The sequence below is a fragment of the Hirundo rustica genome, chromosome 26 (assembly GCF_015227805.2).
Source record: "Hirundo rustica isolate bHirRus1 chromosome 26, bHirRus1.pri.v3, whole genome shotgun sequence".
Lineage (NCBI taxonomy): Eukaryota > Metazoa > Chordata > Aves > Passeriformes > Hirundinidae > Hirundo > Hirundo rustica.
In genome coordinates this window covers 5,368,917-5,385,057 of record NC_053475.1, presented here as the reverse complement: position 1 = coordinate 5,385,057, position 16,141 = coordinate 5,368,917, and the positions used below count along the sequence as shown (strand labels likewise).

General features: G+C 52.3%; 3 protein-coding genes across 3 annotated transcripts; 1 reads left to right on the top strand and 2 right to left on the bottom strand.

Annotated features, from left to right (window-relative positions):
- The first annotated feature begins 694 nt into the window (after positions 1 to 694).
- GP1BA (glycoprotein Ib platelet subunit alpha) lies at positions 695 to 3,733 on the top strand. The gene is made up of 2 exons (XM_040086816.2): positions 695 to 781; positions 1,323 to 3,733. The coding sequence occupies exon 2, from the start codon at positions 1,326 to 1,328 to the stop codon at positions 3,429 to 3,431; it is 2,106 nt and encodes a 701-aa protein (XP_039942750.1). The 5' UTR covers positions 695 to 781; positions 1,323 to 1,325; the 3' UTR covers positions 3,432 to 3,733.
- Positions 3,734 to 5,780: 2,047 nt separating this feature from the next.
- On the bottom strand, positions 5,781 to 10,710 carry KLHL33 (kelch like family member 33). Its single transcript, XM_040087005.2, has 5 exons — positions 10,317 to 10,710; positions 8,983 to 9,510; positions 7,801 to 8,734; positions 7,213 to 7,383; positions 5,781 to 6,648 (listed from the first exon to the last, which is right to left on the bottom strand). Exons 2-5 carry the CDS (start codon positions 9,503 to 9,505, stop codon positions 6,072 to 6,074), a joined length of 2,205 nt encoding a protein of 734 aa, XP_039942939.1. The 5' UTR covers positions 9,506 to 9,510; positions 10,317 to 10,710; the 3' UTR covers positions 5,781 to 6,071.
- Positions 10,711 to 11,892: 1,182 nt separating this feature from the next.
- NDUFA11 (NADH:ubiquinone oxidoreductase subunit A11) lies at positions 11,893 to 15,253 on the bottom strand. Its single transcript, XM_040086668.2, has 4 exons — positions 15,138 to 15,253; positions 14,960 to 15,052; positions 12,944 to 13,066; positions 11,893 to 12,087 (listed from the first exon to the last, which is right to left on the bottom strand). Exons 1-4 carry the CDS (start codon positions 15,217 to 15,219, stop codon positions 11,975 to 11,977), a joined length of 411 nt encoding a protein of 136 aa, XP_039942602.1. The 5' UTR covers positions 15,220 to 15,253; the 3' UTR covers positions 11,893 to 11,974.
- Positions 15,254 to 16,141: the final 888 nt, after the last annotated feature.

The following is a 16,141-nucleotide window of genomic DNA, read 5'->3' as shown; positions in this document are numbered from 1 at the left end:
GGGTTTTAAAGAGCCAGTTGAATTTGGGGAATCAACATATTGGTTACAGGACTGGCGCCACAGCCAGGGGTTTGGCTACTTAGACCATCAGACTTGCTTTGAACAATCTGGTCTACTGGGGGCAGATGGAGTCCATCTGTCAGAAAAAGCAAAGAGCATCTTCATTCACAGGCTTGCCATGCTGGAGAAGAGGGCTTTAAACTACAGTTGCTGGGGGAGGAGAGCCTCAGTCCATCCCAGTCTTATCACAGAGAGTAGAATATGTCCTGAACCTCAAGGCATCCTGTTCCAGATGGGCCTGCATCCAGACACAAATGCTTCTCCGGCATCAGCGGCACAAAGTCATTTTATTTCCACCTCAGCCCCTTCTCAGAAGCTGTGGCCAATGCTCCTGCCCGTTTCCTCTCCAGAAGCCAATGGAAATATTCTCTGCAAGCGCTCCTGCAAATCATAAGGGGAAGACTGGCTTGAGCAGCAGAACAAGCAGGATCCAGTGCAGACTGCAGTGGGCTATGGCCATTTACTGCTAGTGCAATGCCTGCTGATCCTCATTGACATTTTGCAAGGAGAGATGGTGATGTGGCAGTGCAGCCAAAGCAAGGGCTGTGTCAAAGGACAGGAGATGGGTTTAGCTGCTCAGGAAACCACAGCTCCCTTCCTACAACTGCGGGTGCTGATAGAGAGCTGGGCAGCTCCCCACTAGCAGTGTCCCAGAGCATTGCCTGGGCTGTGGACAGGAGGAGGCAGAGCAGCAGGAGACCCAGCACTGGAAGATCTACAGGTGAGTCACAGTGTTCACAGGGGCCTGGTTGCTCATGGAAGACAGTGCACCGGGAGCTCCTTTCGTATGATTCATGCTCCTACCCTCCAAATCCAGCAGAGGGCTCAGCTGGTGTTGGGTAAGAGCATATTCAGGGAGATTCAGCACACAGTTTGTCTGGGTTGAACTGGGTGTGGGTATGCTGAGACACAAACACTGCAGAGCCATGGCTCTAACAGTGGTGAGGGCAGCAATGCTGCTCCAGTGGAGAAGGGTCTGCTGTGAAGAGGCCCATGAGTCAGGTTCTCCCCACTATGAAAGAGAACAAGGAGAGTTAAAGGGCCAAAATGCAATCTGCTGGCCTCCAAGGACAAGATGGCAGTAGGCGTGGGATTCATTCCTCCCTTCCACCATCCCAGGGAGGAGCTGCAGAGCTCAGAGGGTGCCAGAGGGTCTAGCAGGGGAGGCCAGTTTTGCCTACAAATGGTGCTTGCATGGGAAGAAAAGCAATGTGTAGGTTCATGCATGATTGCACTCACACCTCTTGGTTCTCCCCCTCCAGGCCATGCAGGTCCCTGCCCTGACCCTGGTCTCTCTCCTGGCTCTGCTGCCCCCAGCCCAGCCCTGCATCTCAGAGATGAACAAGGTCAAGGATCTCCTGGAGGTGAACTGCACAGGGCAGGCTCTCAGCACAGTGCCCCTAGACCTGCCAGTGGACACAGGCATCCTGCTGCTCAGCGACAATTTCCTGGAGTCCGTTTCCACCACTGCCTTTCTGCCCTTTGCCCAGCTTGAGGACATTGACCTGGCCAACAATGGGCTGGTGGCTCTACACACAGGGGCTCTGCTGCCATCCCTGAAGGAGCTGACCCTCTCCCACAATGCACTGGTGGCCCTACCCATCCTGGAGGGCCTGCCTGCACTCACCCACCTGGCTGTGGCCCACAACAGCCTGGAGACACTAGCCCCAGAGGCTTTCCGCACAGTGCCACAGCTGCAGAACCTGGACTTGCGAGGCAACAAGATGCGGCAGCTGCCCCAGAAGGCCTTTGCAGGGCTGAGGGTACTCAGGGAGTTGGACCTCTCAGACAACCTCCTGAAGGAGCTACCCAAGGAGTTGCTGCAGGACCTGCAAAAGCTGGAGACCCTCTGGCTCTCAGGGAATCAGCTGCACACCCTGCCCACTGACTTTTTCCCAAAGGGGCGCCTCTTCATGTATGTTTTTCTCACTGAGAACCCATGGCATTGCAACTGTGACCTGCACTACCTCCAGACCTGGATCCAGAAGAATGCTGACATTGTTTATCAGCCAGAGCGGGGCCTGCAGGAAACAAAAGTGGAGGTCGCACCTGAGAAGGTACTGTGCCACAGCCCTGCTGAACATAGGCAGAAGCCCATCATTCACTTCAAGCTTAACTGCAGCATCTTGGAGGATGCAGATGAGGAAGGAGGGGATGAATATAATTATGGGGAAGAAACAACAGAGAAAGCTACCATGACCACCTTCCCCCTACATCCATTCATCCCCAAAGAGCACACTACCATGCCCTATGCTGTCACCTCATCTTGCCTTCCTACCCTCACTACCCCAAGATCTTCCCTCAACAAACCTTCCTTCAGCACCCCTCGTACCTCCACCCTTTCCCCAAGCCCTTTGCTTGTGGTGCTGACAAGCATCAGAGCTCCCAACACCACCACTCCTATACCAACTAGTCCCACCATGACACCCACACAGACCCCCAGCACTGCCATCATTCTCACTGCTGCTACCTCGCTGCCAACAACTATGACCAGAAACCCTTCTAGCATTAGAGGCCATCCCCAAACCACCCTTGCTGCCAGCACTATCTATGGCAGTCTCATGGGGTCCACTGGCACATTTCCCACCACTTCCACAGCAGTGCCTTCTACTGCCATGCTAAAGGCCACTTCCATTGTCACATCTCCATCTCATCTTCCGATGTTGGCCAGCACCAAGCTTTCCACTCCTGCCCCAACACTACCACCTCCCCTGGACACCACACACTCCACCCAGCCTGCATGTTCCCCTCTACCTGCTCCTTCTCCCCTCTGCCCATGCTCCATCCCAGGACGGGCTGTACCCGTGCTGCATTTGCAGGCTGGTGGAGACGGTCCTCAGTGGGGGCAGTGGATACTGAGGCACTGCTGCCTGTTGCACTGGGTGCTCTACCTGACTTCCTTGGCTCTGCTGGTCCTGACCGTGCTGGCTCTAGCAGGCTGGCTGGCATGGATGTGTCTGGTGGGGCAGCCCTCCTGGGACCAGTCCCTACAGATCCAAGAGGTGTGGTATCCACTGCTGGAATGGAGGGAGTCAACAGGAAACCCTATGATGCATCTCAACAGCTTCAAAATCCCCCTCCAGCGACCCACATTCTGTACGATCAAGGAAGTGGAGTTGTGCCCTGAGGTTACCTACTGCACAATTAAAGACCTGGGTATACAGCGCAATCCTCCTGCAAGTTACTCCTTCTGTACCACAAAGGAGTTGTGGGTTCACCACAGTCCTCTGCAGACATCAGTCAAGCCTTTCTCCAGGAAGCTGATGGTCACAGACCTTGGCTTCTTGAGGACCCCATCTGTTTACAGCCTAGACAGGGGTGTGGAGGCCATCAGTGATGTCAGAGTGAAATATGCAGGTAACACCATGTAAATATTTCTGTACACTCAGAGAAAGAGATCAAGGGTTGTGTCTCTGCTTTATATGCTTTGTTTTAAAAGGGAAAGGTCTACTTGCCTAGGGGGAATCCAGCCAGCTCCTTCCTCTAGTATTTTCAAATAGCCTGAGGTTTCCAGAGCTAAAATAATTCCTTAGGTATTTGGCAGAGGAAAATAATGTCCTAAACTGGTCAGTGATGGTCCGGGTCTGCCACTGCCGGGTTTTGGGGTGAGTGAGGGCAAGCAGAACTTAGGTTGTGCTCTGTCGCAATTGTTTCTGTTCAAATTATGCACACAAAAATGCAATACACTTTTCACTCAGTGCCAGTTTCTTAATCACATAATAAATATTCTGTGCCTGAATTTAAAAGGGTTACTGGTTTAATTTCATTGGACCTGCCACAAGTCCTAGCTGTGCACAGCAAATGAGAAATTTGTCTTCAGTAGTTGGAATAGTGAAGACAGGGAAGAAAAGGCTATGGAATCCCAGAATTCTAGAATATCCTGAGTTGGCAGGGACCCCTGAGGATCAAGTCCAACGTGTGGCCCTGCACAGACACCACAAAAATCCCACACTGTGCCTGAGAGCATTGTCTAAATGCTCCTGGAGCTCTGGCAGCCTTGGAGCTGCCCTGTAGTGACCATTCCCTGGGGAGACTGTTCACAGTGCCAGACCACCTTCTGGGGGAAGAACTTTTTCCTAATATTGATCCATCGGGATGCCCCCATGACAGCTCCAGCTGTTCCTGGGGTCCTGTCCCAGGTCCCAGAGAGCAGAGATCAGATCTGGCACTCTCCTCATGGGAGGTCTCTGTGAAGAGGTCTCCCCTCAATGTCCTCCAGACTGAATATGTTAAGTGCCCTCCACTGCTACTCATACTCTTCTCCTCTAGACCCTTCCCCATTTCTGTGGCCTCCTTTGGATACTCTTTAACAGCTTTAGATCCTTCTTGTATTCTGGCATTCAAAACTGCACACTTATACTCCTATTCCTGACTTTGGCCCCAAATGTGTGATTCTTCCCTGTGGTACTGAATCCCACAGGCAAAGCATCCCACTGGCAGGTAATAAGGAAAGTGCAAGTGTTGATGCCTCTGCATGACCCATTATGGGATGGCCGGATAGGGAGGAGTAGGGTGGGAGGCTTAGAAGGGCAAATGATGTGACTTGTGAGGGATTACACTAGGACAAAGCACACCGGAGCTGGCCAAACTTTGTAACCACCTGTCTAGATGTCACTCAAACATTTTGAGCGGTGTGAGAAGGAGGCAACAGTCACCATTGGTGGAGGTCAAATGGCTCACCCCAGAACTGGTGCATAAATGCAGCAGCAGGATCCTATGAATCACTTTTCCAGCCTGAAACGCAGTTCCAGTTCTAATTGCCCCAAATGTATTATCAAACTCCTGTGAGTCAGCATGGCCTTCTGCCAGGTTAACTACTGGGTCCACAGGTGGGAACATGTGCCTGTGCTTGGCCAGCATGAGTATGTGTGCTGGTGAAGGTCTGGTGTGCAAGTGTGTCCATGGGCATGCACATACTGCATTTGTAAGGAGCCACTTGTCTGTCTGTCGGTGCTGTTCTCTAACCACAGTATCCTCTCTATCCCTGTTTCCTGGGACAACGAGGCAAGCAGCTCCAGTGCTAGCACAGTCTGAAGGTCTCAAAAGTGGGGCACAGACATCTGGGGAGCAGAGCTGTGGAAAAAGATCTGTGTATCTTGGTGGACAGAAAGGTGAACAAGGTCCAGCAGTGCACCTGGCAGCAAAGGCAGGGCAACAAAACCTGGACTGGGTTAACAGAGCCAGAGCCAGCAGGCCAATGGAAGTGATTATCCTTCTCCTCAGAACCCTTTAGACTACAATTTTTTGCCTTCTACACATCTGAAGCCACCCAGTCCTTCCACAGACACTACTGGTACACCAGTATTTCCCAGAATCCCATTACCTTTGTCTCTCCTTGCAACTCCTCCCTGGAATTCTCCCACCTCTGCACACAACAAGTGACCTGACTCCAGGTCACTCCAGGAATCCAAGACCTCTCAAAACCACCTAGTCACCCCAAAACCTCCAGGAACCCCTGTTCTATCCCACCATATGACCTCTACAAATCTTAGCACCCCCAGGACTCTATTCCCTCAGGATCCCCTATGCACCCCGAGATCCCTCTCAGTCCTGAGACACACACAAACACCCTCGTGCTCCATGAACAGAGGCACACAGAGCCCCAGTGCCCAGCACCACCCACCCAGGACACCCAGGTCACTAGTCTCCTGCTCTCCTCCTGTTCCTTGTGAGAAGCACTTGGATGTCTGGGTTCCCCATCAGAAACAAGACTCAGACAGTTCAGGAAGCACTTTTATTTAAATAAAATGTGGGGGGAAATTGCAGGATTCTCAGCCCAGTAAAGGTCTCAGACAAGGGGATTGAGTATTCCTGGAGGGACAGGGCTACAGTCCAGGGAATCTTTATGTTCAACAGGTTCACAACAGTCTAGATCATGTACCTGAGGGTGAAGGATTGCCAAAAACCACAGAAGAAACCCACTCTGGGAGAGGGATGTGTACACCTTTGTCCCATAGAGGTACCCATGGATGCTACCTGGGTATCCCAGTATGGGGTGCAGAGAGTATACCCTAAGCATTATTGGGAGTTTCAGTTGATTTCAAGGGGTCCTTAAGGCAGCTGGGGGCACGCAAGGCAGGGGGTACAGTGAGAACACAGGCTTGTAGGTCAGTATAGGCATGAGGCAAGGTGCCCCGGGTGATCCAGCGCCGGGTACCCGGCTGGTAGGCATGGATCAAGTGTGTGTCCTGGTAGGTCTCATGACTATACCCTCCCAGTACAAGCAGTTCCCCTCCCAGCACAGCTGCACCCCCAACTACATGTGCACGGGGCAGGGGGCTAAGGAGGACCCAGATGTTTTGCTTGGGGCTGTAGACCTCAAAGGTCAGCTGGTCCCTGTAGCCAGTTTGCCCAGCCTGCTGACACAGGCCCCCTGCCACATAGAGCTGCCCACCCGCTTCCTCCATGATGTGGCCAGCTCGCTCGCCATTCATGGGGGCCAGGAGTGTGACAGGTACACCTGGGACATAGCGGAGCAAGGATGCCTGACACTGGTATGCTTCATCACACCCACCCGACACGTAGAGCACACCATCCAGGGCACACGCTGCATGCCCACATAGAGCCATTGGCAGGGGTTGGCACCTCCTGGGCAAAGAGAGAGGGAGGGGTTGAAGGACAGGTTAAACAGGGCTGTCCTGCAGTGACTGACTACCTAAGGGTTCTCTGGTGAGCCATGTCTTCATTGACCACTCAGCAGGCAACACTTGGCAACACCCAATCAGCCCAGTGCATAACATCAGGTGACACAGAATGGATGCCCCAGTTGTGTCACTGTTCAACACTTTGTAATTGCCATGCCACTGGTCCAGTGGACCCACAGTGGGCTCCCTCAATGGACATTGGCCATCACCCCATGAACATTCTGCCTGTGAGAGGAATCAAACTACTTTTCTCATTGGCAGATGGCAAACAAGACCCACAATGAACATACTACTGGCCAAAAACTCATTTGCCACCCACTAAGCAACACTGGCCAACATCCAGTACCGAAGGGACGTGGTTGTTCAACACCCAGTAGACCTCAAATACCACTTGCAGGTCCATCCTCCACTGGAGGCTTAGTGACACAAAGCACTCAGTGGGTAACATGGCCAAGACAAGGGGCTCTGAGAGAAAAGGGAAACTAGGCATCTGCTGGGGCAGCCTCACCTCCAGGTGTCATTGGCCAGGTCGTAGCACTCCACAGTATCTGTGCAGTAGAGCTCCCCTGAGCTGCCCCCTAGGGCATAGATGAAATTACCAAGAGCCACAGCAGCAAAGTAGCTCCGTCCACATGTCATACTGGCCAGACGCTTCCAGGAATCATCCATAGGCTGGTACCTGAGTTTGAGAGGCAAACGGGCAAGAGACTACCTGTTACCTACAATACCATGAGCTGATGTTGGCACCGCTGAGGGCAACAACCCACTTACAACCTGCCAGTCCCATAATGCTTTGGGATCACATGGTCACCACGCATGAGAATATCCCCTCCTTCTGGACAATATCAAACCCATAATGTCCTGGGTCATCTCCAGATAGAAGCCTCCTGCTCCTACTCCCAAAAAGCCTGTAACACCCCAGAGTAGGAGGGCACCTCTGAGTCCTACAACCCACACTTCCCAGAATGTCTTGGGGCCACTTGACCAGCTGCAATGCCACAATGGCTTGGATTCAGGGGGCAGCCCTAGCTCTACCAATCCCTCCCACAATGTCCTGGTACCACATGGCAACTCTCAAGTCTTCTGTAACTCTCACCTGTAGACACTGGCTAGGGTGTCATGGATGCCATAGTAGTGTTTTCCACCCATGATGTAGAGGTTGTTGGCCACCACAGTTACAGCATGACGGAAGCGTGGGCCATCAGGAAAGTGTCCCAGTGCCCGCCACTCAACCTGTTTCACCAGCCCCACAGCACTGAGGTAGCGGTCTGCAAACCAGAGGTGTCTGCTGGGCTTCCGGCCAGTCAGGTTGCCCTTTACTTTGTCTCCACCACAAACCACCAATACCTCTGGCAAGGAACGTACTCGGCACGGCAAGTGGGCCATGGGGGTAAAACTTGCTACCATGAGCTCGCGGAGGACCTTTGGGTCAGCTGCCCCTGCAGTCACAGATAGGACCTTCTTCAGCTCCAGGCTGGACATGAGGGCAAAGCGAACAGATGACAGGATCTCTTTGGCTAGATCCTCCTGGCCATCTCCATTGGCCACAAGCCACCGAGATGCTGCTTCCAAGGCTTCCAGTTCGTGGAGGACATTGAGACCATCAGAACGGAGGAGGCGGATGAGAAGGTGTGCAGGAAGATCCAGGAAGGCCGGTGTAACCACCACACAGGGAAAGGTGGCCAAGATGTAGTTCTCTGCTACATGGACCACCTCATCTAACCCATAGGCCACAGCAAAGGCCAGCACATCAGGGACAGTTTCTGGGGTCAGGCCATGGGTGAAAACATCCAGGCAGAGAGTGAGGAGCCCCCAGGCCTGATAGCGCAGGGAGGTCTCAGCTGCTTCCAAGACCATGGGCCATGGCCCTGCTACAGCTCCTGTGTAGGCAAAGGAGAGGAGGAGACGCAGTTCGGCTGGGGACAATCCTGTGACCAGTGGGTTGGCAGGGTCGTGGGTGGCCTCTCGCATGGGGCAGGTGAAAAGGGCCCGGAAGAAGTCACAGGAGCAGCTCAGGGCCAGTCGCTGAACTAGGAAGAAGGAGAAATAATGGTGGGAGGCAGCAGGGGACCCTCTGCACTGTGCAGCCCCCCAGAATTCAGGTGTCCTGGCCCCTTGCCCACCAAAGCCCCAGCTCTGCCAAAGGGAGCAGGCCTGCGGACACCTCTAGAGCCTGATCCCCACCTGGAGCTGCAGTCTTATCATCCCCACCAGAGGACTTGGCTGTCCCAGAGCACCCTGTCCCATTCCTCACAGGGGACCCCCACATCCTGCCCACCTGGGATGACCTCGTTCCCTGCCTGGAGCTGGAGGTCACAGCCCACACCATTGGCGTGGAGCTGCTCCATGGCTCTTAGTGTCTCCCACTGCTCCTCCAGGGGCTTAGGACCTTCTTCCTGGTGGTCAATCTCTAGATGCAGGGCACAGGCAGTTACCAGCCGGGGGGCCCCCAGGGCCCGGGCAGCCTCCTCCACCTCTCTCGCCCTGCCATGGGGCACAATTCCCCCATAGGCAAAGGTCAGCACAGCCCGCCAGCCCCACAGTGTGGCCCCAGGTGGCAGGGGAACATGGGGTGGAGGATCTTGGCGGAGTTGTTGGGTCCTGCCCTCCAGGAAGCGATAGAAGAAGGAGCTGATGGAGGCCAGGACCACAGCATGGGCCATGTCACGCTCTGGGCCCACGGCCACATCCACCAGCTGTCCCGTGGTGCGGAGTTGGTCAGCCACAGCCAGGAAATGTCCAGCATGAGCCCCATCCCGCAGGCTCCACCGGTCTGGGGCCGGCCCCTCTGCAATCCACATCTTGCCTGTGGAAACACATGGAGCAGGGTGTCAGGGTGCTGTCTCCACAGCTGGAGCCTCTGGCCCATGGCAGGAGTACTGGCTGGGGAGATGGGGTCTTGCTACTGGCACAAAGCCAAGCCGCTGGATCCACCACCAAAGCCTCTACCCCACAGCCAGGGACACCTGGCTCTGCTACTGCTCCATTACTGAATTTGATGCTCCTTGGCAAAACTGCAGCTCCATAGGTGAGAACAACAGCCCATTTCACTGCCCCATAGCCAAGCCTGATCTCCTTATTTGTCTCATCTCTGAATCCTTAGCATTAAGCTACTGACCCACAGCCAACATTGCTGCCCCAAGGCCCTATAGCTCAGGCCACTGTCATCACTCACACCTTCAGTCCTATAGTACACACACCCACACCCTCTCTCAGCCATTGCCCCATCGCTGAAACTACTGCTGGTCTAACAGCAACCAAGCCGCTGGCCCCCAGTGAAGCCCCTGTCATACCTGTTCAGTGCGCGGCAGTGTCTGCTGCGCACTGCTTGCCATGTGTCATGCTGCCTGTCACACATTGTGATGCATTACCCTGCTAGCTGTCTGCAATGCTGCATGTCATGCTCCCCTGCACTGAGTACTGTCGAGGTGTGCTGACCCTCATGACATTGTTGCCACCCCTTGCCCCCACCATGTTGCTCGCTGTTAGTGCAGTGTTGCTTGTCCTCGCTCAGGCCATGCACTTTACAGCCCAGTGAAGAGCTTGCTGTATGCCGTGCCCTTGCATTACTCTGTGGCCCATTATTCTGTGCCGTGCACTTGTCCCCCTTACCGCCTGCTGCTGCTCTGCAGAACTCCTGTGACCCCCTAGGAATGTGCCTGGGTATTTATAGACCAGACAGAACACGTGGCCCCAGCCAGGAGCTGGGAGAGGCTCAGGCAGAGGGAGGTCCAAGGCCCTAGAGTCCCCATGCTGGGACAGTGGGTCACTGAATTCTCTAAGGACAGGCAGCAAGGCCAGCTGAAGCTGACAGGAGCTTCTGTAAACTCCGTGTTACCCTGGGCATGTCCTGCTGGGGATCCCTGGCCCCTCAGGCCCCTCTCTAAACCTTGTTCTTCTCCAGAGCCCAGGGTGAAGCAGAGCCCCTTTCCAAGCCCTCAGGTAGGAGACAGACAATGGCCTGCTCTCCGCCCCTGATTAGAGGGTGATAGGACTACCACCACCTGCTGTGCTTCTGAGCTGCAGCCCAGCCCCACTGATTTCCAAAGAGCTGGTGGTCTTACGTCCAGGAGCACATGGGAACACCAGACCCTTGGCCCAGCCTCAAGTGCACCTAGGACCACCCTGCGAACACCCAAGACCTCACCAGCCCACACAGAGCACATATCAGAGCAACACAGCCTGCCATGGCTGTGACTGTGTCCTGGTACCACTGTCCCTCCCTCTGCTGTCCTCTGATGCCCCAGTCTCCTCGTACTGTCCCCTCCCCTCACACACCACATACCTGCATCCCCCATGCTCACATTCCGTCTCTATACCCATGCACCCGTCACCTAATGTCCCATCTCTGTACTGCACTGTTCCCATATGTCCAATTGAATTGTGTCCCCAAAGATGTTTTCACATCCTCCTCAAGCCAATTTTTCAGCACTTACCTATTGTGCTTGTGAGACGTTTTTTCTATCTAGTTAGAATTTCCCTATCTTATTTCCCATCCTTCATTGCACACCTGAGCCTGCACTTTCTGTAGCCACTAAGTTGTAAAAAAACGCTATTAGATCTAATTTTGACCTTTTCTCCAGGGCAAAATGATGCAGTTCTCACCTCTCTCTGTGCATCTTGTGCCTCTATGCTCTCCACCTCCTTAGTGGGTTTGCAGGACACACTTGTTTGTTCATAAAAAATTGAACCAGACATAGCTATAAGCAACCCGTTCCAGCTCTCAGGTGCCATTCAGAGGTCCCCTCCAGCCTCAGATAGTCCTCAGTTTCAACTCTGAAGCACTTAGCTCTAAACTTCCTGAAATGCTTTTTGGAGAAAGACCCCAAGCTCCCGAGTATTTCTTGGGCAACTCACGACTTCTTCCCTACTCCACCTTCCCCATCTTCAGCTCAGAGCCAAGCAGATCTTCAGAAGCTTTGGCTCCAGACTCACCGATGGGCTCAGTGCAGTGTAATCCCACTCCCTGTCAAGAAGCCCCACAGGACCCAGTCAACTACAAGGATCTCAGTGAAGCTACAGCATAGTGCTCACGCTTGCACACATAATACCGAGGCAAAGTAAGCTGCGCACAGAAATCACAGCCGGACCAGAAGATGCTGCTTCCCCTTCAGCAGCTCCAGCTTTAAGCACCTCAGCCCAAATGCCGGGAAACAGCCGCATGACACCACAATGTTGTGACAACTGCTGATTGGACCAAATCTTTATTACACAACATCCTAAGTACATACAGTATTTGGAAGCCAGCTCACAGGGGGGAAACATGACATTTACAGCTTGGGAGGTCCTGTCAGCCTCCAGCCCTCCTTGTTACCGATCTTCATGAGAGCTGCAGTGATTCCGAACCCCAGACATGCTGTGGTGCCAGTGAGGTAACTGTGAGCTGAAGAAAAGACATCAAACCAGAAAAGACCCATTAAGGCACAAGTCCTTTCTAACAGATCTTGATAGACTGCTATTTTTTAAAGTCCCTTGACCATCAGCAACACCGTCCAGAGGAATTAGAAAAGTGTCCTTTTTATAAAATTGAGTTCTCATGCTTATGACTTGCAATTTGAAATACCAATTTCTGCCCCATCCCCTTAAGTGGGCAATCTTAAATGGTTCATTTGAGTGACAAAAGTAACAATCACTGTTTTGAACTCTCATCAGCTCAGCAACTGAGACAAGTAAAGATTAATTCTAGTTCACCACAATTACAACTTAAATAAATCCCCCCTTCTTTAGGTTCAAGAATGAAAGTCTACAGAAAACAGAGCTGTGTCAGTATCTGCAGGAGCTGCTTAAGCCTTACAAAGGGCTATAGGTGCAGCAGCAAAAGGACATAGCTTGTACCTCAGACTACATGAAGAATTACCAAGGCAGATATTAGACTGTATGTGCTGTCTAAAATAAATCACAGTTGTTGCCAAGAAAACATGGATTTCCACAACTATATTTTTCCTATCCTGCAATTTTAAGGTATAACTGGTAGCTCTTAGTGCCAGTACTGAGTCAGCTCTCCTTTTATTCTGTATATCACTGCATGCTCCCTTTGGTGTCCTCCCCTCCTGCAGCCAAATTTATTTTAGCAGGCCTATACAATGCCAGTGAAACTGGCATGAAGATGGATCGTTAGAGGCTGAACTGAATCGTTACCAAAGAAGCCTGATATCAACATTCTTTAATATTTTTCCCCAAGAGAAAACTTTCTAAAACCAGCAAGGGCACGTTTCCATGCAGGCATTGTCCACAGTTACCTCTCACTCCCAAGACAGCTCCTGCTGCACAGCCACCTATGAAATAGTTCAAAGGATCCTCTGGTTCTTCTCGGACCTGGGCACTGAGACAGGTACTCAAGCCAAACACAGCTCCCAGTGTAGCTGTAAACAAGAAGTAAAAACACTAAAATCCTCAAGGACCAGAGAATTCATACTGAGCACAATTTCAATATTAGCAGTGACTACAATGGCAAACAAAGTAAGATCTGTTTCCCATTTCCGAGGGACATCCTATCCCAGCTGCTACAGTGAGACTCAGCATTCACCCAGTCCCACCCAGTTTCCCTGGGTTTCTCCCCCTGCAGCACATGGATCCCGCTCAGCTGTGAGCAGGAGCCTCAGAGCACTGCACATCCACCTCTGCCAAACAGCACTGCTTCCTGCCTGGGTATTGCCTGAAAGCCCTTCCCAGCTAGGCGATGGGGCACCACTGACAGCTGGGGGTACTGGAGGGGAGCGGTGGTGTCTGTGCAGCCACCTCTCCAGCTTTGCCTGGACTCTGCACTGTAATTCAGCCCTCAAGTGCCTGTGAAGCCACCTCACAGCACTGGACAGAGCAACCCTAAGGTCTCTGCTCTCCCTGCACACTGCTGGTCCTGACAATTTCCTCCTCTGCTTGCCTGGGGCTCAAAATGATGAAGGGATAATAGAGAAATAAATCGAGTTTGTAAATTATTTTTGCTTGTAAACTAACTTTGAAATTGAATTAAGAATTTGGAATTGAACTAAGAAACTGCAAAGCAGAAGCATCCTGTCCACTGAATTACACACCTCACCCCATCAGACCCTACACTGATATAACTGCAAACTTTGGCAAAGAGCTCTGTCAAAAAAGCCGGGTTTGTATCTAACACAAACTCTTACTCATGAAACGTGAAACTGTCTACCAGACACCATCTGCAGATTTCAATTCCTCTTTCTTGGGAACAACAAAAATGTCCAGGACAAAAATTTTCAATCCCTATATAAAACCAGCAGCTCCAGTTACAAACCTATGCAGAAAATTAATCATGCTGATGCCAAAATCAATTGAAAAAAGCACTGTAGAAACAAAATCCCCAGACCCAGCACTGCATTTCAACTTTCCTGCTCTCCCTGCTTTGGACTAAGCATCTGTAGGCAAAATGCACAGCTTGAGTCCATGAGGTGTAGCTCCTGAACAGCAGGCAGGACAAACCCTTCTCAAGTATAAAACTGGTAAGAGGACCCAATATGCCTGTTTAGGATTAAGGGATTCATTGAAATCACAGTTAATTACATGATCCAGTCCTTTCATAATGATCTCAGCTCATCACAGGAGATGCCAGACTCTGGTTTAGAGTCGAACTACTCAAAAACGCAAAACCTGGACCAACTGTTCCCCAGCTCAGAGCACCAGCACTTGCGGAGAGGCAGAGGTGGCACAAGTCATTGAATTAGACTGAAAAGTCTGCTAAGAGGAAAACTGCATTTGACAAGGGGCAGAGGGAGCTTCAGCCATGCAGCCCCTTCATTTTCTCTTCCGAAGACAATTCACGACAACTACATGGTTTCTCCTTGTCTATAGAACATGACAGGAAAACCCCCACGTTTATTTTCCTTTTGCCACCAAAAACATCGCATTGTTCTTTAGCAAATGCAGTTTATTAAATAAAATGCCTACATATATTAAGTAAAAACCTAAATTTGCTTACACTATCTTGTTGCTCACAAACGGAGTATTCTAGAAATTAAAAAAAAAAAAAAAAAAAGTAACTTTTACTCTAGATTGGAAAAAATATGCAAAAAATAGGTTACCTGACCTGCAAATCAAAGATATGTTTTTCCATTTCAGTGTTCTGGCTCTCGGCTAAACAACGACCCAGGGCCGGGAGGAGATAACCACCGAAACCGTGCAGGGGCAGAGGCAAGGGCAAAAGCGAGGGCGCAGCCAGATAGGGCAGAGGCGAGGCTGGCTCTCCTGCGGTGTGTGGGAGTCCCACCCTATAGTTACACCGCGAGGGTCCCAGCCCTTACCCATCGTGACACTGTCCGCCGCCGCCGTCTGCAACGCGGCCAGAGCCGAGCCGGGCCGCAGCAGGATGATGCGATACGCCGCCCCGACCAGGCCTGCAACACAGCACTGCGCGTCATTGCCCGGACCCGGGCCCCGCTCGGCCGCCCCCCAATGCGTCCCCTTCCCCCCGGTGCCCACCCGCGGCCGCGCCCACGCGCGTGGTGAGCCAGGTGCGCTGCGGACACTGCTCGCCCTCGGGCCCGTCCCAATAGCCCGCCATGGCGGCAAGGGCACGACCGAGGTATCGCGAGAGGACGGCGCGGCCCCGCCCCGCGAGGGAGCGCGGCCAGGGATCGTCCCGCGGGAGCGCGGCGGCCCCGCCCCTCTCTCTCCCGTCCCGCGGCGCGCCGGGGCCCCGCGCCGGGGCGGTGAGCTCAGCGCCCGCGCTGCCCGGGCGCACCCGAACCGCAACTGGCCTCAGGCATTTCTACCTCGCGTTCCCAGTTACCCCACCCGCGGCTCTCAGGCTTTTTGCCTAAACCCGGGGCTCTGGCCTTGCCGTTTGTCTTTGGCTGCTTGCGGGGCCGGGAGATCGGTGCGGTTTTGTTTGGTTGTGGGTGTTTTGAATTTTTGTGGGGTAGGGGTTTTTTGTTTGTGGTTTGTGGGGTTTTCTTCGTGTTGTGTTTTTTTGTTGTTTTTGATGGGGTCTTTTGGTGGGTTGTGTTTTTTGGGTTTTTTTTTTTTTTTTTTTGTTTGTTTTTTTTGGGGGGGTGGTCTACGACTCTTACTTAATGGCGCTTGAAATATTTTTTAATGAATTTGCAAAGATTCTCTTGTAATTCTCTGTGTCTATACTGCTGTATCGCCGTTTCCTTCTGAAATAATAAAGATGCTTAACACAGGTGATAGGGATGCTGTATACATTGAATTTTCTAGTTGTTCATAGTACGCTAATAAAAAGACTACTGTGCCTTCTTGGTGATGTACAGAAAATCACGCAATGGAAAGCCAACGTCTGTAAAGGAGGAGGAGGGGTCTTTTATTCAAATAAAAGAGTCCACTGGGGCACACCCCCATTGGGTTTTCTCTCAGTGTTTTGGAGGGCACAGCCTCCCTTTTATCCTAAACTCCTGGCCACACGGTGCCCTCTTCCTTTCCTCATTGGCTGAGGTACTGGGAAGGTACAGCCTTCCTGAACCGCC